This window comes from Pelophylax lessonae, assembly GCF_965119305.1.
Source record: "Pelophylax lessonae genome assembly, chromosome: 3".
Classification (NCBI taxonomy): Eukaryota; Metazoa; Chordata; class Amphibia; order Anura; family Ranidae; genus Pelophylax; species Pelophylax lessonae.
In genome coordinates this window covers 436,817,177-436,837,913 of record NC_138770.1, presented here as the reverse complement: position 1 = coordinate 436,837,913, position 20,737 = coordinate 436,817,177, and the positions used below count along the sequence as shown (strand labels likewise).

Sequence of the window (20,737 nt, the reverse complement as noted above, 5' to 3'; positions counted from 1 at the left end):
TTGCATCTGAAAACATGAACACTACACAAACAATTGCACTGACTGTAATAATAAACGCACACTATACTTTCTCTTTACTACAATGGCGGTCATACACCATGCCTTGTTCATAGCCTCATATATGGGCCAATGCTGTATGTGTGAATCTGGCGAGTTTTGAATGAAATACTGATTACTTTTTAAAAAACTGCTTGACCAGCATGATTGACAAGGTACATACTATATTATAAAAACTCTAAACCTTTTTGCTTTTTAATTAGACCTATTTACTATTAGAACCCCCTGAAGACATAAAAGAGGGTATTGGAAGGAAAATTCATATCTCTCATGGTCTGCAATAATTCTTAAACTGTACAGTGTGGGAAGACAATGGTATATTACAGGTACAGCCCATGAAATCCAAATAGCTCGGCATGGAACAGAACAAGATCCTTTACACAATTTATAGTTGAGTACAGTGTATATCTACAGTATGTTTCTAATAAGTGGCTTATGGTACCTTAGAATAACACAGCAGGTCTCCTCACCTTTGTATCATACACAAAGGGCTGAATGAAAGTTTAAGCCTTGAAGTATAAAACTAGTGCATGACCTACTCTTTAGGTAGCAATGACTTTCTAAATGTCTTTCTTGGTTCAGCTATTATTACCTGCAACATAAAGTGCCTGTGGTCTGCATCCGTCAAGCTGAGATCTTCATTGGCAAGATGAGCTCTAAAACGATCGAGAAACTCATCCTGGCGATTTATATCTGTTGATAATATTAAGGAGCCCAGTTGCTGCTCAATATCCTGCCTGAAATAAGAACATCAAATAGTTAGAGCAGCTCTGCAACATACTGTGGTCTTTTAATTGTTCATCTATGGATTCCATAGCTGCTCTTTGGTGCCATTTGTCATTTGAAACAAAGCCTTTTTCCTGAGAGAATTACGAGGGCTATCTTTGCTAAACTCCTTCTGCTAGAATTTCCTGGTAGAGAGCTGCCCTGACTTTGGACTTGATAACCAGCAGATAACATGGCTCCCCAAATCATCAAGGACTGTGAAAAATGTTGCATTTAATTATGAAATCAAAGTGTTAGAGTCTGGAGGAAGAGTGGAGAGGCACAGCATCCAAGTTGCATTAGGTCCAGTGTGAGGTTTCCAAAATCAGTGATGATTTGGGGAGCCATGTCATCTGCTGGTGTTGGTCCACTGTGTTTTATCAAGTCCAAAGATAGCATAGCCCTCTACCAGGAAATTCTAGAGCACTTCATGGTTCCCTCTGCTGACCAGCTTTATGGAGTATCTGATTTCATTTTCCAGCAGGACTTGGCACCTGCCGACACTGCCAAAAGTACCAACACCTGGTTTAATGATCATGGTGTGCTTGATTGGCCAGCAAACTCGCCTGACCTAAACCCCATAGAGAATCTGTGGGGTATTGTCAAGAGGAATATGAGAGACACCAGACCCATCAATATAGATGAGCTGAAGGTGGCTATCAAAGAAACCTGGGTTCCCATAACACTTCCTCAGTGCCACAGGCTGATTGCTGCCATGCCACACCGCATTGATGAAGTAGTTCAAGCAAAACATGTACATGGTCATACTTTTCAGTAAGCCAACATTTCTGTAATTAAACAATTTCTTTTTTTTTATTGGTCTTATGTAACATTCAAATTTTCTGAGATATTGAATGTGGGGTTTTCACTAGCTGTAAGCCATAATCATCAAAATTAAAAGAAAGAAATGCTTGAAATATATAATTTTGTGTATAACTCATCAATATAAAATAGGAGTTTCACTTTTTGAATTAACTTTTTGATGATATTATAATGTTATGAAATGCACCTGTATACAGTATATGGAATAAGGAGTTAAGAATCCCCACACAATAATTTGCCTGAAATTTAGGTTTATTTTAAAAGCAAAGTTTGAGGTTTAAAAAAGAAAACATTTATACTCCCCTAGGTGGATGCAGCATCTATACCCCACCGGCTCTTTAGAGAGAACTGAGTGAACACCGCTGATTGCTCAATTCTCCCCTCCGCTCTGAGCAGAGAGCTGTGACTGTCAGTCAGTGGCTCTCTTCTCTCCCCTCCAGCGCTAACTAGAGTGCTGGGCTGTGAAGGAGGAGGGAGGGAGAATCGCTGAGAGGCTGAGCCAGATGCTGGTTCAGGCTTCTGGGCGGATACTGACCATATGGTTAGGATCTTTTCAGAGCCTAGACCGGCTCTGGGACATCAGCCGACATCAGGCTTCAGCTTGCTGTCAGCGGAAAACAGATCACAGGTAACGAGCTGCGCTCTTGTGATCCATGAGAGAAGTATGACCAAAAAAGCTTCAGCCCTACTTCTCCTTTAACCACTTGCTGAACGCCGTCAGTATATTTACTGCGGCGGTCAGCCCCTCCTGGGCAAAGTGATGTAGGGGTACGTCACTCGCCCATGAGCCTCTAGGGGACGAGCACACGCTGCCGGAGGCGCGCTCCCGCCCCGCTCGTTCACTAACATCCCCATGCGAGTGACCGGCGGCTCCGATGTCCGCCGGTCACTCGCGATCTCCCGCTGGAGAGAGAGAAAGGCAGGCGGCTAATGTAAACAAAGCCCTCGGTCATTCTCCCTGGTGTAACTGCAGAGACTATACGATCCTGCTATGTAGGATCGTATGTCTCTGTGGTTACATCACAAGCCACGCCCCCCTACAGTTAGAATCATGCCCCTAGGGATACATTTAACCCACTGTTTACCAATAAAGGTAACCCCTTCCCTGCCAGTGTCATTTTAAGACCCCGTTCATACTGGGGCGACCTGTCAGGCGACCTGGTCGCCTGACAGATCGCCGTAGGTCGCCTGCCATAGAGAAGCTGTGGACCCGTTCTAATAGGAGCGACACAAGTCGCTCCGACTTAGAAAAAGGGTCCGGAGCTTCTTTGGGGCGACCCTGAGCGACCTGCATTGACTTCAATGATATGAAGTTCGTGCTGGCCGCTCCGAGGTCGCGGTGCGAGCTGCGCACCGCGACCTGTGAGGTCGCCCCGGCAAGTCGGATCGCTCATATGTGAACCGGCTCTTACAGTAACAGTGCATATGTATAGCACTGATTATTGTAGTAATGTCACTGGTACCCCCAAAAGTGTCAAAAATGTAAGTCAAGGGTCTGATCTGTCCGCCGCAATGTCGCAGTCCTGCAAAAAAAAAAATCGCAGATCGCTGCCATTACTAGTTAAAAAAAAAAAACAATAAAAATGACATAAATTACATAATTCTTTCCCGTAGTTAGTAAACACAATAACTTTTGCGCAAACCAATCAAAATACGCTTATTGCGATTTCTTTTTTTCACCAAAAATATGTAGCAGAAAACAAATTGGCCTAAAATGTTAAAAAATTTTGATTTTTAATTTTTTTTGGGAATTTCATATAAAAAATGTGAAAAATATTGTTATTTTTTCAAAATTGTCACTCTTTTTTTGTTTATAGCGCAAAAAGTAAAAATCGCACAGGTGATCAAATACCACAAAAAGAAAGCTCTGTTTGTGGGAAAAAAGGACATCAATTTCATTTGGGTACAGCATCGCACGACCGCGCAATTGTCCGTTAAAGTCACACAGTGCCGAATTGCAAAATAGGCCCTGGTCTTTGAGCAGCCAAATCCTCCGGGGCTTAAGTGGTTAAGTATCAAATTATGTGCAGATGAAAGGGGTAACAGCAATTCACTTTCCACGTGATCAAATAACTGGAGAGAATATTTTAAAAATCTCAATAAAAACGAATGTGTAATACTGACCTTTTTTTCCCTAAATATCAACACAGAAATAAAAATACAATGTTGTATAATGTAATGGACTGAAGCTACATGTAATGGCTAGAAGACAATGTCATTATGTTATTTTATGAACTGTTTTTAAATTCTAACACTGAAAACACATAATAAAAGTGGTGCTCTGGAGTTACTACTTACGTGATTTCCTTTGACAGATGTGCTAATAACCTTGATTCTCTTAGCATACCAACAGTTGACCTCCAGTGGTGATTCTCTAAAACAGATGTGTTCTGAATAAGGAAAACAAGAGATTCAATTCATTATGAGAGCAACCGACTAAGCCACCACCATTCTAAACGAATCTGTTTTTATAGTACAGCTTTAACTTTGTGAAACTCCTCATTTGGTGTTTTAAATACCTGTTGCCCTGCCTATGTGCTTTCATTCTTGTACAATATATTTTTACACTAGCTTTGAAATAATCAGCCCAACTCTCTTGTGCCATCATCAGTAGTGAAAAGAAAATGTGTAACCATATGCCTTCAAACTGGAAGAAATATGTATTCTAAAGCAGGCACAATAAATCCATATACAAAGCTACTAAACATAAAGTGTTATGTATTTACTAAAACCACATGTAAATTTAACATTTGAGGATAGCTATGTAACCATTAGAATTTATAATATAAGGTGTAAAGTTAAATTATTATAGGTGTGGGGGGGGGGGGGTAATATTGTGCTAAACAAAGTTACTCCCTGTCCAGTAATTCTACATGAGAACGACTGCAATTAGCTATTCTCAGCTATCCCTTAAAGTGGATGTAAACCCTCACATATACCCAGTAAAGTGAACAGCCTCAGATGATGCACAGAGAGGAAACAAATCTCCCTACATAATTTTTTTTTGTATATCTGTTGTCTTCAGCTTTAGAAAGTTGACATTGCGTTAGATTTTTCTCTTCCTGTTCCAGGACTGGGGGAGGAATCTTGACATACACTGTGTGATAGCTGATTGGAAGAAAGGCACACACCCCCCTCAACATAGGCAGAGGAAGGAAGAAACATGCAGAGCTGTGCTGTGAATAGACCAGCTCTCTGCTAAACTATCCCTATGCACCCATCCCAACACAAATATCCAGCTGCTTTTATCTCCTGTGTCGGAGAACTTGTCAGAAGTAATCATGCTGATAACAGAGGAACGGTGCAGCAGAAAGTAAATGCATATTCCCCAGCACACCAAGGATCTTGCAAAAGAAGTCTAACAACTTTATTCCAAAGAAGATCACATCAAAAAATATAAAGTGCAACGTTTTGGAGCCACGCAGGTCCCCTTCGTCAGGTATGTGAAGGAATGCCTGACGAAGGGGCCCTGCGTGACTCTGAAACCTTGCACTATTTATTTTTTGATATGATCTTCTTTGGAATAAAGTTGTTGGACTTCTTTTGTAAAATCCTTGGTGTGCTGGCAAATATGTATTTATTTGTAACTGATCCAGTGGCCAGTTGGTGATCGCTTCAGCACCCAGTGTACATGTGCCTACAAACCAGTAAGGTGTACGATAGGCAGGGCTTTTTTTCAGCGGGAACGCGGGGGAATGCAGTTCCGGCACCTCCAGCACTGAATGTATGTAATGGCAAGGGGTGCTGGGCTTTGCTACGGGTGTCTTTTGATGCTGGCTGGTGGGGGATCTATTGTTGCTAGAGGTGATATATTTTTGTGGGGGGGTTTATTGTTGTTGGTGAGTTCTACTGTTGCTGCTGGGGGGCCTATTGTCTCCGGAAGGGATCTATTTTTACAGAGGGGTCTATTGTTGCTGGGGTTGGTCTTATGTGCTGCGGGGGGGGGGGGTCAGTTGTTGCTGAGAGGGATCTACTGTTGAGTAAACCATCTATTGTAAATGGCTGCTGGAGGGTCTATTGATGCTGTCTGTGGGGGGATCTGTTGTTGCTGCTGAGGGTCTATTGTTGCTGGGTGTATTTTGTTGTGTTTGGTCCATTGTTGCTGGTGGGATCTACTGTTGCTGGGGGTGTCCTTGTTGTTATTGTACTGCCTTTCTTGTTATTTTTAACAAATCCCATACAAATTACTTAGTACCACAAATGATACTTGATTCTGTATTCTCTAAAAGGGGCAGTACTGGGAGGTGGGTAGGGGGTGGAACCTAGGTACAGTGCTCGGAGGTAGGTAGGGGGCGGAGACAAGGGGTAACTCCAAAAGTGAGAGTTCCTGCACCTATTCTCTGAGAAAAAAAGCCCTGACGATAGGAATATGGACTGTACGGAGCAGCAGAAAGACACGGGATTTAGGGCTTTGGAGAAAGTTAAGTTAACACTACAGATATATGTTCCCAGGTCAAATTTTATGAATGGGATTTACAACCACTTTAAGCTGCAAAGGACTTAAAGCGATATTAAAGCCTTGATTTTTTTTTTTTTTGTACATGTACAGGTTATACTTACCTGCTCTGTGCAGTGGTTTTGCACAGAGCAGCCCGGATCCTCCTCTACTAGGGTCCCATGCCAGAGCTCCTGGCTCCTCCCTCCTGCCGGGTGTCCCCACAGCAAGAACCTTGCTCTGGGGGCACCCAAGCAGGTGCACTCCCGACCTGCGGCTCTGTGTGTCCATTCACACATGGAGCTGCTGTTTGTACCCGTCCCTTTCATCTACCGATTGGCCCCGCTGCTGCCAAAAGCCAATCAGGAGTGCGAGTCCCCAGAGAGGCAAGGCTCTCTTGGACATCACTGGATTGAGAGGGCTCAGGTGAGTATTAGGGGGGCTGCTGCACACAGAAGGTTTATTACCTGCTTGCAAAAACTCTTGTGCCTTTACAACCACTTTAAAGTGTATCTAACCCAAAGACAAAAATATAATATATTCCAGCTCACTAGTGCTTAGATCAGTGGTTCTTAACCTGGGTTCGATCGAACCCCAGGGGTTCGGTGAGTCAGTCTCATGGGTTCGGCGGAGGTCAAGACACAAACCCGACTTATATGATTCGTGATGACACGCCCCGCTCATTGGCTGCAGGTGATCATGCAACATCACTTGACCTATCTGTGCTGCAGGGAATTTGGTGCGCCCAGTAGTCGAATTGTAACTGTCGTGATGGTACGTTGTGTGATTTCTTTCTTAATATTTTAATCCCTTCATACTAACTATGTCGAGCAAAAGAAGAAAGTGGTCGGACGAATATATACAATATGGATTCACATGTATAACGGAACGTGATGGGAGTCAGCGTCCTAACTGCATGATTTGCAATGCCAAGTTGAGCAATTCTAGTCTAGCACTGGCAAAACTAAGAGAACACTTCCTTAAGCTGCATGGAGATGGAAAATACAAGAACACAACGCTCGCTGAATTCAAGGTGAGGAGAGCCAGATTCGATGAAAAGGCTAGTTCTCGGCTTTGTACCCATCAACAAACCGATCCTCATAGCATCGCACGAAGATGCTTACCTGATCGCAAAGCAGGGCAAACCACACACCATTGGTGAAACAATCGAAAAACCAGCTGTGTTTTGAATTTGAAAAAATCATATTTTATTTTTCCAATTTAAAAGGGTTCAGTGAGTGCGCATTTGAAACTGGTGGGGTTCAGTACCTCCAACAAGGTTAAGAACCATTGGCTTAGATGTGGTGGCTGCATTTGTTTTCTTTTTTTCTTGCCTTTAGTCCCTATTATTTTCACCTGGTTATGCTTAGTTTAACTGACTTCCTGTCTGCACTAACTTCTACAAGGTACCTATGGAGGCAATCTTGTTGTCACACAGGCTGGACCTCAAACATGCGTACCTTGGTTCATCTCCATTACATGGTGGATTTATGGGACTAAACTTTTACAATGGACAAATAACATTGTTTAGGCTGTCTGTGGAGGGAGGGTATCTTGGCAGCCCTGGCCCTATTTCCCAAATCTCAAAGCCCTCACCCTGGCCTAGTGTGTGCTGAAACCATCTCAATAAACATACTGCACTTTGCGCCCTGTGTGCTTAATCTTCATGTAATCTCTCTGCGTGATCCTAGTTGGTCACATTGTTTTCAGTTCACAGGAAGTGACAAGGACAATGCATTTAAGGCAAGATGAATAGAAGTATTTTCTCCACTAAAAAAAAATCAATTAAAAAAAAGTCTTAAAAAAAAAAAATATTCGCCATATCTAAGGACTTAGGTTTAGATATACTTTTTATTATATATCTGTATTGAGCGCAATCTGGGGGCTTCCATTGCTGAAATTCCTTTGCAAAAGCTAGTTAATTGGTTTTAATACTCTTTGGGGTCCATGTAAAAATGCTTGCAGAATTAATGGGATACACATCTGCCTTGCTCCAAGGAAACGTGATGTATTTTGTGTTATATAACTGTCTTTTATACTTGTAAGCACCATCTAGTGGCCATAATACAGTCTTTGTTTTGAAATACCTGCTTAAAGACCATTAGATGCTGCTATACTATATGAGATGGTTATATAACACAGAATGTGGGAAGTTTCATTGGAGCTGAACGAATGTGTTTCACAGTGAACTTTTTTATACATAGATTCCTCTGAGTCGCAGACCCGCAACAAGAATGCAATTCGGCAAAGCTGGAAAAAAGTGGTTGTAAACCTCAGACATGAAATATGAACAAAGCATATCCTTTTCTATGGTGTGTACTTGTCTCAATCAAGAGAACTAACTCATTTCTGTCTGCTGCCCCATTTCTCTGCTATCTGTATGAGTCATTTCTGACAAGTTTTCCTGACACCAAGAGAAAAAAGGTGACAGGGAGAGAGGGAGCTCAAGCACACAGCTTTTCATTGAAAGCCTCAGCTCTGTCCCTGTGTGGTGTGTCAAGGGGGTGTGTTCCTTCCCTCCAATCAGCTCTCACTGAGCTCTGCAGAATGTAATTTAAGCTCCCGCCCCCTTTTTTCTGACAGTTCAGACAAGCTGTAAAAATTCTGCACTTTTAATGGATGTAGAGGCAAGATTGCCGCAGCAAAACCAGTGCAACGTATGCAGGAGGATTTGTTTCACCTCTGTGTATCACCTGAGGCCAGTCACTTCACTGGGTATATGTAAAGGTTTACAACCACTTTAAAAAAGTAGGATTCACATTTCTAAAGACTTGTGCATGATCAGTGATTAAAAATACTGAAAAGCGAGGTCAGCATGACAGCCAGACAGCTTGAAATTCATACCGAGTTTTCTTAGTAGTGGTAAACCTCAGACATGAAATATAAACACATCATTTCCCTCTATAGTGTGTACAGGTTTCAATTAAGAGCATTAAGTGTCCTTTCTGTCTTGTGCAATATTCCTCTGCTATCATCATGAATCACTTTTGACAAGTTTTCCTGACACCAAGAGAAAAATGGTGACAGGGGAGGGACCGCCAGCTAAACAACAGCCTCAGCACGGTTCCTGTGTGCTGTGTGAAGGGGGGTGTGTTCCTTTCTTCCAATCAACTCTCAGAGCTCTCCGAACTGAGCTCTGCAGAGTGTAACTTAAGCTCTCCACTCTTTTTTTCTGAAATCTTAGACAAGCTTTATAATCCAGCACTTTAAAGAGAGGTAGAGAAGAAAAGACTGCAGATAAACAGGTACAACTTATGTAAGAGGATTTGTTTTATATCTGTGTATCACCTGAGGCCAGACACTTCACTGAGTATATGTAAGGGTTCTCAACCACTTCAAATATGGCAAGCTATATCTAAGTATTTGAACAAATGCTAGCAATTGCTCCTATTGACAGCCCATGAACATCATCAAAGCCCATGAACATCATCAAAGTACATGACCATTGTGTGCAGAAGCCCCCAAAAATCAGAACAGCACAGCCGCTGACACACCACCTTCTCTTTTCCACAGTGACATTACATTTGTAGACTAAGTAGTGGGTGTCATTGATTAGGGCAGCATGTTTTACAGAATTCCTGCCCCTACAGCAAAAATCCTAGCCAGGATCCACATTGTAAAAGGTAAAAAAAGTTAAAAAGTAAAGGATTAAAAATAGAGATAACATTATCTGAAACAAACATTATTCATGCTGAATTACTTGGCATTTTCTTAATAGCTACATTTTAACTTCAACTTAACACAGCATCTGAAAATCAACCTAATGGTAGAAATTAAAAAAAAAAAGTTTATAGGTATGGTTTTCTTCGTAAGTGGACAATTTCAACACCGAAAAAAACTTGTTTTTCTCACCTGGTACAGACTGGCAAGATGATGTTTTGTTTTTATCAAAAATGGCTGATTTACGCCTGGATGATCCACATCATGTGCTGCTGCTGCCAGCAGACCAAGCATTATATCCAGAGGAGTGAGATAGCTAGCAAGCTGAGGGAAGCAAGCAGATCAGAGCAGAGCATAAGAGAGCTATATACCAATCAATCAAGCAATCAATCAATCAATCGTAGCTAAAACCATTTTCTTTTTTTTGTTTCGGATGGAGTCTGGAAAGTTTAGAACTTCTGCCAAGTTTTAATTGCCGTTTTTGTCCCTGCTGGGTAGATTTTCCCTTTTATTAGTCCTGATGGTCATTTTCAGAGAGACAGTGATGGGAAATCCCAATATATATGGTTGTCACCAGAACAGGAGATGAGGGGAAATCCTTGTTGCAGCTGTTTACCAGGGGATTTCACCTGCACTTTGGACATTTTTTCCTCCCATGTTTTGTTGTGTCTCCAGGATAGAAAGAGGGAGATCCCCAAAGGCACCCAGATACCAACAAAAAAAAAAAAAGGCAGGGGCTCTAACAATTGATAATAGATATTGCTAGTGCTGGGCACCTGAGGCACAGGCCCTGAATCTCTTGCTGGGTGCCCCTGAACCAAAAATGAGAACACCCGCCACTGCAGAAGTCGGGATGTGTTCTTTCTGGGCTGCTGAGAGTAATACACAGCCAGGAGAAGGTTATCTAGGATGTTCCTTGGCTCTGACTAGTCACCTGAAACAAGATGAGGGGGTGAGGGGGAGCCTGGGAATTTCCTCACTCACCGAACTGCATCTAAGGTCTTTTATTTTCAGGAAGAAAAGATGGGGGGGGGGATTTGTGCTGAGGACTATTAGGCTTGGAGGGGTAGATTTATACTAGCAGGGAAGTATGTGCTGGGAGGACAGTAAAGATTTATGCTGGGGTGGGAATTTTGGTCTTGGAGGTAGGGCATAGATTTGTGTTGGGAATTAGATTTTAGACTAGGAAGGTCAAAGATTTGTGTTAGGAGGGGGGGGGGGCTTGGTGGGGGAGGATTTGAGTTAGAAGGGGGGATTTAGGCTTGGGGAGCAAAGATTTGTGTTGGAAGGGGGCATTTAGACCTGATGCCTGTACTTTATACAATTCTGATGCTTGCGCACTGTGCGTTAAATAAATAATTCTGACCCCTGTGCAGCCTGCATGTTCTGTATCCCTGACCCCTGAACTCTGTGTGTTACTTACTCCTGACCCCTTTACTCTATGTATTACAAACCCTGACCCCTGCACTCTGTGCATTTCAAACTCCTGACCCCTGCAACCTGTGCATTGCAAACCCCTGAACTCTGTGCATTTCACACCCCAGACTCTTGCAACCTGTGCATTACACACCTCTGACCCCTGAACTTTGTGCATTACACATCCCAGACCCCTTCAATCTGTGCTGTACACACCCCTGACTCCTGCAATCTGTGCATTACAGAACCCTGCACATACACTATTGGCGCTTTTCCACTGCATGGAAGCGAATGGTTCAGCACGCTTTTGTGCCTCTCCACTGCTGGTACCGCATGGTATAGTGCAGGAACGGTTCGGTACGGTACGGCGGCGCTTTTCCACTGCATGGAACCGAACGGTACGGTATGGTACGGCTCTGAAAAAACAGTACCTACTCGATTGTGGTTCCAACAGGTACCAAACTGGTACCATATCCCACAATCCTTTGCATGCAGTCACTACGAGCCACTGATTGGTCAGAGAATCCCACCCACCCCGTTGTTATCCCACCCACTTAACTTTAGTACTACTTTAGTGGAAAAGCAAACCATACCGCACCGAACCGTTCCAACACCGTACCATGTGGTACCAGCAGTGGAAAAGCAAACCGGGCCAAGCAGGACCGAGTAGAGCCGAGCCGGTACTTGCAGTGGAAAAGTGCCATATGTTGTTCATATCATACTTCTGACCAACATGTTCGTCTTAACAGACAAAGTGTGTGCAAAAAAACATATGTATTGGAAGAGTTTCTTCTTTTTTTTTTAAATGATTGTGCTGAGGTTTTAACATGTCTAAAGGGTACAAGGACTGTGACATATGTGTGCCGTACAGACAGTCAGTTTTATTTAACCACTTCTGGACCAGAAGGATTTACCCCCATAATGACCAGGCCATTTTTTGTGATACGGCACTGCATTACTTTAACTGACAATTGCACGGTCATGCGACTCTGTACCCAAATAAAATTGATGTCCTTTTTTCCCACAAATAGAGCTTTCTTTTCGTGCTATTTGATCACCTCTGCATTTTTTTTTTTTTTTTTGCGCTATAAAAAAACAAAGAGCGACAATTCTAAAAAAAAAACAATATTTTTTACTTTCTGCTATATAACATTCCCAAAAATAGAATTTAAAATCTATTTTTTTTTATCATTTTAGGCCAAATTGTATTCTGCTACATATTTTTGTTAAAAAAAAAAAAACCCCAATAAATGTATATTGATTGGTTTGCACAATTTATCAAGTCTATAAACTAGGGTAAAGATTTATGTCCTTTTTATTTATTTTTTTATTTTTACTGGTAATGGCAGCAGTCAGCGATTTTTAGCAGGACTGCGACATTGCAAGGGGCAGATCGGACACCTAACTGACATTTTTTACACTTTTTTTGGGGGGGGGGGGGGGGGCAGTGACATTACTACAGTAATCAGTGCTAAAAATATGCAGGTACGTTGTTTCACGGGACAGAGCCGACCTTCTGCAGTTAAACTACGGTGGCTGGTCGGCAAGCGGCTAACAATGCCCCTCCCACTGTTAATGCTGTTTGGCAACGAGCACTGTTCACAGCAGCGCTGCATCAATACTTTCCATATGGTGGCCAAGGGTGCCCAAGGCCTTTTACAATTCCAATAAAACCCCTGGTTCTAACCATCTCATCTCTATCCCAAACAAACAAAAAAACTTTGACATACTTTGAGAGACATGGTTTTCTTCATTGTAGGTTAGGTAGTTCTCCCATTATTTTATTCTACAGAAGCAGTTTTCTTAGACCCATTGGCCTGCTATATTTGTGGTGACGCCTGCTGCCCCCTTAAATAAGCAAGGGTCACTGAAAGCCTCCAAATGCACTTAACAATAAGATTCTCGATGCACATCCCTACTGATATTGTCATAATCATGACATAGACTAGAAGATTTTGCCAGGGTCATTTTAATTTGATTTCTTTTGCAAAAATAATGTTTAATATATTACAGTTTCTATTTAATTTGCTTTTGCCAGAGTTTTATAATGAACAGCCTCCTTATAAGCATAGCTTTCTGGATACCATGGGATCTCCTAGTGTAAGGGCTCTTTCACACATATAGTCCGTCAAACGGACTCCGCTTTTCTCAGCGGGGCGATCGATCCGCCGATTCCCCGCTGAGCAGGAGGATGACAGCTGTGTCTCTGCGCTGTGTGCGGAGACACAGCTGTCAGTTCCCCATGCATCTCTATGGGGGAAATCGGATGGGAATGGACCGTCGGTCCGTTCTCATCCGATCCGATCCACGGATGGAAAATAGAGTTTCCCTCCGTCCAGATTTGACGGATCGGATGTCAGCGGACATGTCTCCGCTGACATCCGATGCCCCATAGGAATACATGGGGGGACCGTTCAGATCCACCAAAAAAACTGACAGGCGGATCTGAACGGTCTGCCTGTGTGAAAGGGGCCTTAATGTTTCTCTTTTTGTGCTATTCCTGGGAAAGAATGTCCTGTTCACAATGACCTAGTCACAGTATGGTGCATTAAATCTACAGGTAAATCCAACAAATGGTTTTGAAACCATTCCCAGCATGGTGAAAGGCACAATTCAGAGGACACTTTTCACTGTACTGGATAGAAACTGCATGCAAACTTTAGAATGATGATCTTTTTTCTGTATTGTTTCACTGTGAGCAAGCTAGATTTCTAGCAATATATTCCTAAATGAAAAATGGTTTGCATGCCTTCATAAGGTGGAAACTATACTAACGGGCTAAAAGAAAACTTCACAAAGTCAAAATGAGATACTTGAAATGTTCCAAGAATTTAGGTAAAAAAATATGCAAATAAATACTTGGAGTAGGTTGAAAATAATCTGTTATACAATGAGAATTGATATCACTTAGGAACACAAGTTGACCATACCTTTGGCTCTTTCAAATAGCAGTGCATAGCTTGTGTGACATCTGCAGCATGGACAGCATTGTGATATGGGTTTTGGCTGTGATAGTCTTCTTGAACCATGACTAAAAATGATAAGAGTAACAACTGTTTATAAGCATACCAAATATTGAATTACAATAATTTCAAGAAATAGAAACATCCTAAACAAGAAATGCTTTTAAAACTTTCTTCTTTCCATCTGTGGATCATCGTAAAAGTGCTCTGCTTCAATTCTAAGAAACATATTTATTTGGAAACAGTTTTGTACCCACCATGAATTCCTTTTCTTGGAGTCTATTGAGGAACACAGAAATTCTTAGAATTCTTAGACTTTTTAGTTATACAGCCACCTACAGGAGAACAGTACACTGGAAACAAGCAAATTGTTGGCCAGCACAGATAAACCCCACTCTCAACCGCAATGCCTCAGTTTTATTGCAAAGTCGTACAGAAAACTTGAACATAAACATATCAGGAAGCCCCCGTGTCTATCAATGGATTCCAAGAAAAGGATTTAAGATATCCTATTTTATTTTTTGTCCATTGAATGTCATAGGATATCTTTGACTGTTAGGACACCCAAAAGCAGTCCAACCCGAGGGGTGGGCAACATAGAAACAAAGACTCACAGACCCAAGAAAAAAACAACAGAAAACTGGGGACTGCAGCAGCTCAAAGAGCTAAACCCTGAACCTGGCATCAGATGAGGCCTGAATTTATGCTTGGTAGTACTTACAAAATGACATTCCTGGTGGTGGCCTTGCCAACTGGGAAAGGTTGCATAATGGCAAAAAAAAGCCAAGAAGAAGCACTCAAAGATCTAATAAAGTTTGACTTGACATTGGGTGAAACCCAATCCTTAGGACCACGTTTGGATAATGGTCAGCCTAAAGTCCCTTAAAAAAGGTGTAACAAGAAATGGGTGCACCCTTACAGGGACAATGACAAAAAGGGAATCCGTCTTTATAAAAGAAGCAGTGGCCAAGAAAGAGACTCTCACAGCTCAAACAACATCTAAACAACGAAGAGAAATTTCCTAATGGTGAACTGGAGCTGGATGAAGGGATAGAAGAACTTATTGTGATCTGCAGTAGCATGGATCCTTTGCTCTAAAAAGCTGTATTGTAGCATGTGGTGGTTATTCAAAAATAATGTGCCTGACAAACACAAGCTACAATAGATATCAAAGGATTTGTAAACCTGGGTTTAAACTAAGACTGCTGAAAAAATGTAACGGACGTCTATTCACCAAGCAACAGACACCATCCTAAACTTCTATTTGAGCAGGATTAGATTCACTGACAGTCAAAGAGTAGAGCAACATTATTGTTTGCTCATAGGTGCACCCCCAGCAGCTCGGATCCCATTAGTAGAGACACCTGCCTAGAGCTGTAAAAGGAACTCAGTGGTCAGCACTATTTTCTAAGCTTGATTTAGCACTGAATAGTGTGCACACAGGCACACACATGATCCCATATGTTCCCATACATGGGTTTGTGCTCCTCAATCACTTACATGCGCTGCCACCTAAATAGAGCTGCATCCTCATAGCTAGGGAGAAGAAATCGGGGGATAATAAACAGTACTAAATTTACCTAGTAAGCCCAAGCAGAAATAAAAAGGAGCTCTTTCCCAAGTGACCAACTTGCAAAGTACTTAAATTAAAACAAGTACAGAAACCAAAGTAGAAATTCTAACTCCACACAAACTGCCATTCAGCTACGGTTGTTTCTGTAGCATATATCCTCAGTAGCAAACAGAGGAAACCATAACTCAGCATGACCGTGCTGGGTACTCATAATTTGGAGTTGCAGAGACTGGGACAGAAAAACTGTCTTGTCTTTGGACCAATAACTCCAAAAAGAATCCCTAGACATTCTAGCTTGACCTGAATAGCAGATTCCTGTATGAACCAGAATACAAACTGGTAGTCACTGCCAACCTCAGGACTGTCACAGAGCGAACGCCAGTATGAATAATGAACTGGGAACCTGCTCTGCTAGGCTAACTGGAGACCTGTTCAGCATCTTCATATCTAGCCTGACTGTACCAGTAGCTATAGATGACTGGAAATACTTCTAGAAATTCAGGGCTGTCAAACAAAGAACACCAGTATAAAACTGGGAATTCCTGCACTTGTTGGCAGACTGGAGATATTTCCTAGACATAAATTATCCAGCATTAATCTACCAAAAGCTGTTAATCGTAGAAGAAAAATCCATATGTACAGAGAACAGCTGTGCTGAAAATACAAGTCCACTCTCCTAACACCAGCAAAAACTGGGGCATGATGTTTGTGGGCAGGAGTTTTCACTTGCCAACATTTTTTGTCAATTTCTCCTGTAGGCATAAGTATAACCTGACAGTCTAATAATTTGAAAAATAAAATTCTTGTGTCCCTCGATGGACAAGAGAGAAACTGATTCTGTGCAACCCTAGCCTGCCAGATATACAATATATGTATTTTACATCAAAGACTTAGTTGAAGCTGTCACACAGAAGCAAAAGTTCTGGCCAGAACTATTTTGTGCTGACTCATGGCATAAGTGGATTGCAGAACAGACAGTGTAAGAAAAGAAATAGCCGCACATCCAGAAATTCCAATAGCCTTTATTTTTCAAAGTGATGACACCAACACCAACATGAGGTCACGTGACCTCATGTTGGTGTCGGTGTCATCACTTTGAAAAATAATGGCTATTGGAATTTCTGGATGGGCAGCCGTTTCTTTTCTTACAAGTTTCCACAGAGGCGGGCCGGGGCTGGCACTCTATGAGATATTCCACCTCAACTTATCATCACACACCTGGAGCAGCGTCTTCTTCTCTCAGAACAGACAGTGGCTTTCAATATGCTAAATGCTGTGGCTTTACTAAATGTGATTGTAGACAGTTTTAAAGTGTTTCTAAACCTAAAACTGATCATGTAAGTTATTGCAGCTTACTGGCTCCTATATGTGGTGGCTGTGTATGTTTTTTTTCCAAGTTTTCTCCATTATATGTACCTGGTAACCCTGTGAGCAACACACTTCCTATCCCAGGGGGGATACAGTGATTCAATCCACTGTATCTATAGAAGAAGCCATAGTTGTCACCAAATGGACTTCAAACACATCTTTCTCTCTCATTTTCATTACATGGGTGGTGAAGAGATTGGTAGTTTACAGAAGGAAGATAACATTGTTTCAGCCCGCAGGATGTGAAAAAGACACTGGGGGGAGATTTACTATAACTGAAGCAATCAGAACTTGGTGCAGGTGTATATGGTAGCCAATCATTTTATAACTTCAGTTTGTTCAAGTAAAGCGGTTGTAAACCTGCTGAAAAAAATAAATAAATAAAGGTATCACATACTAGCACATTATGAAATACTCACCTTAGAACGAAGCCGGGCACCGCTGAGAAAGCTGACATCTTCTCTCGTCCTTTCTTCCAGGATGTCACTCCCATGCATGCAAGCGGAAGCCCTCGGTTCTGGCAAGAAGCTCTGAAGTTCTGGCACGGTTCACCGCCCTTTCCTTCTCCCGTCCTTTTTTTGGGATCATGGGCCCTGGCACTGTTAGTGGCCGTAGCTGTGATGACATCACTCCTGTGCATGCGAGCTCCAGCAAGAAGCTCTGAAGTTCCAGCAAGGTTCGCCGGACCTTCAGAGCGCATGCGCCGCTGAAATCAGCAGCTACATGCAGGGTAAATATCTCCTAAACCATGCAGGTTTAGGAGAAATTAATTTGACCTACAAGTAAGACTTATCATAGGCTTACCTGTAGGTAAAAATAAGACAGCGGGGTAAGCAACCGCTTTAAGCTTTGACAATAAAACCTGGAAGCTGATTGGTTACTATGCAGAGCTGCACCAGATTTTATATTCTCCACTTTTAGTACATCCCCCCCCCCCCCACTAGATTTCTGGCATGATCAGCAGGTATTTTCTAAACTTGTTCTTAACCTGAAAAAAAAAACGCAGCCACAACATCCAAGACTGGTAGGCTGTAATAAATTTGATTTTTTTTTTTTTGTTTTTTGGGATTAGCTATCCTTTTGAGGAATGTAAATTATGTATTATGCCGGAATGTAAATGATCTTCTCCAATTAAAAAGGCATGACATCTCTAGCCGGGCCCACATAAAGGGGGGGGAAAAGTGCTGCCTATAACATCTCTCCAATGTATTGTTTCATCTTTAAACATGACAACTGGAACCAACTGAAATGATCATATTGCCATTTAGAGAAATTAGTTGATATGGACAATATATTTTTTTCTGCATTCTCAAAAAATACCCACATCTGCTACCATAGCTTTGCATATAGTACTACTAATTAAAGTGTACCTGTATGTAGGGTCAAAACATTTTTGTTGTTTTGGAGTAGGGAAGGGTTAGACCCTATGCAAAGTTTTTATTCATGACTTTGGGGTTAATTGATTAAAGGCAAATTAGCTGCTCACTTTGCAAGGCTCCCTCTCCCTTTTGTCCATAATCTGGTAATCTGAGAACTCCCTCTAGCTTGCCTTTTTGTAATTTAGGAGAGGACATTTTTAAGACACTGCAGAATCCTTTCTATCACATATAGAAACTCTAATATATCAAAATGTCAGTATGTTTCTGTCTGTCAATTAGATTATAGCCTTCTTTGAAAGCTTGCATATGACTGATGATGAAGAAGAGAGAGAGAGAGGAAGTTACATAGCACAAGCTTTTGGAAGCAGACCAAATTTGATAAACTAGGTTATACTTGGCTGTGCCGGGTTATAGAGAACTCGGATATAAGTAAACTGAAAATTGTCTTCAGTTCAGATTTTCAGTGTTTGCTGGATATCACTGTCTTTTGGCCATAAACAACACGATGTGACTGTAGGCAGAACAATGTGGTCATCACTAATTATGTCACTGAATATATTTACACTAAAGGGCCATACACACATTTCCTGAAGACTTTTTCCTTCAGATTTACCTTTCCTATGTAGTGCAAGGGCCTGCCAGATTGCATACAAATTGAAAGAGTTTAGGTTTGACCTCATATTATATGGTTTTGGTAAATCTAAAGGAAAAAGTCTTCAGAAAATCTTATAGTGTGTATGGCTGACCACTTTTTAAAAAAGAATGGAAATTTGGATGTGTCTATCATGGTGATGGGGGGGGGGGGTTGTCATTCCTTAGTGTTTTTTAAGTTAATAGTAGTAGGTTAAATCATTCAGCATCCCTACATGCTAATTTTGAATGTATTCTTTACACCTTAATACCTATTCTGCTCAGCAGCTCAGCTTGCATACCGGATATTGATAATTTCTTTATATTAGTGTCATTACATTCAATTAACATAGCAAGAGTAGCTACACAATAGCAGAGAGCAACATGTGGCTGTGTTATCAGTAAACCTTAAAAAAAATGCATGCTACATAAAAAGGGATTGGTATTTCTTGCTAGTTTCCAATGTCTACGTTCAGGAAGTGTTCTATAATATCACCTTCAAAATCAAGCTGAACTAATAAGAAGGTTATACTTTGTTTTATACAGGTGACTAGTAAACAGCATTTACATAATTCGATGTAGGCTTACCAAGAAATCTGTGCAACTTCACCATGTCAAGCTGGAAATGATGGATAAGCCCGTGAAGGTTAAATAGGTGACACAGCAATGTAACTAAGCTGTTACCTGAAGAACAAAAATACACAAATGTTGTAAATCAAGGGAAGCAAAGTAATTCAATACAAACAGATATGATCAATATATACATATCTCACAAACTTTCAGATGTCATTGAAACAAGATAATCAATGTTCTTAACTTAACCTGTCAGTGATCATAAAGTTGTGGCTGATTGATATATATATATATATATATATATATATATATATATATATATATATATATATATATATCAATGTGTGTATATATAATATATATATATATATATATATATATATATATATATACATACAGTATCTCACAAAAGTGAGTACACCCCTCAAATTTTTGTAAATATTTTATTATATCTTTTCATGTGACAACACTGAAGAAATGACACTTTGCTACAATGTAAAGTACAGCTTGTATAACAGTGTAAATTTGCTGTCCCCTCAAAATAACCCAACACACAGCCATTCATGTCTAAATCGCTGGCAACAAAAGTGAGTAAACCCTTGTTTGACAATGTCCAAAATGGGCCCAATCAGCCACTTTCCCACCCCGGTGTCATGTGACTCGTTGGTGTTAAAAGTTCTAAGGGCGTGAATGGGGTGCAGGAGTGTTAAATTTGGTTTTATCGCTCTCACTCTCTCATGCTGGTCACTGGCAGTTCAACATGGCACCTCATGGCAAAGAACTTTGAAAAAAAAGAATTGTTGCTCTACATAAAGATAGCCTAGGCTATAAGAAGATTGCCAAAGCCCTGAAACTGAGCTGCAGCACGGTGGCCAAGACCATATAGTGGTTTAACAGGACAGGCTCCACTCAGAACAGGCCTTGTTATGGTCAATCAAAGGAGTTGAGTGCATGTGCTCGGCATCATATCTAGAAGTTGTATTTCGGAATTAGACGTATGAGTGCTGCCAGTATTGCTGCAGAGGTTGTAAGGGTTCGGGGGTCATCCTGTCAGTGCTCAGACCATACGCCTCACACTGTATCAAATTGGTCTGCT

General features: G+C 41.3%; 1 protein-coding gene across 2 annotated transcripts in view; it reads right to left on the bottom strand.

The window, feature by feature from the left end:
- Positions 1–20,737, bottom strand: part of PDE7B (phosphodiesterase 7B) — a 466,602-nt gene that overhangs the window by 13,564 nt on the left and 432,301 nt on the right. For both annotated transcript variants that reach the window (XM_082249720.1, XM_082249719.1), the window contains 5 exons: positions 19,657–19,752; positions 14,086–14,186; positions 9,932–10,063; positions 3,943–4,034; positions 650–794 (listed from right to left, as the gene is read on the bottom strand). In XM_082249720.1, coding sequence (XP_082105846.1) covers positions 650–794; positions 3,943–4,034; positions 9,932–10,063; positions 14,086–14,186; positions 19,657–19,752 — 566 coding nt within the window. The remainder of the gene's footprint in view (positions 1–649; positions 795–3,942; positions 4,035–9,931; positions 10,064–14,085; positions 14,187–19,656; positions 19,753–20,737) is intronic.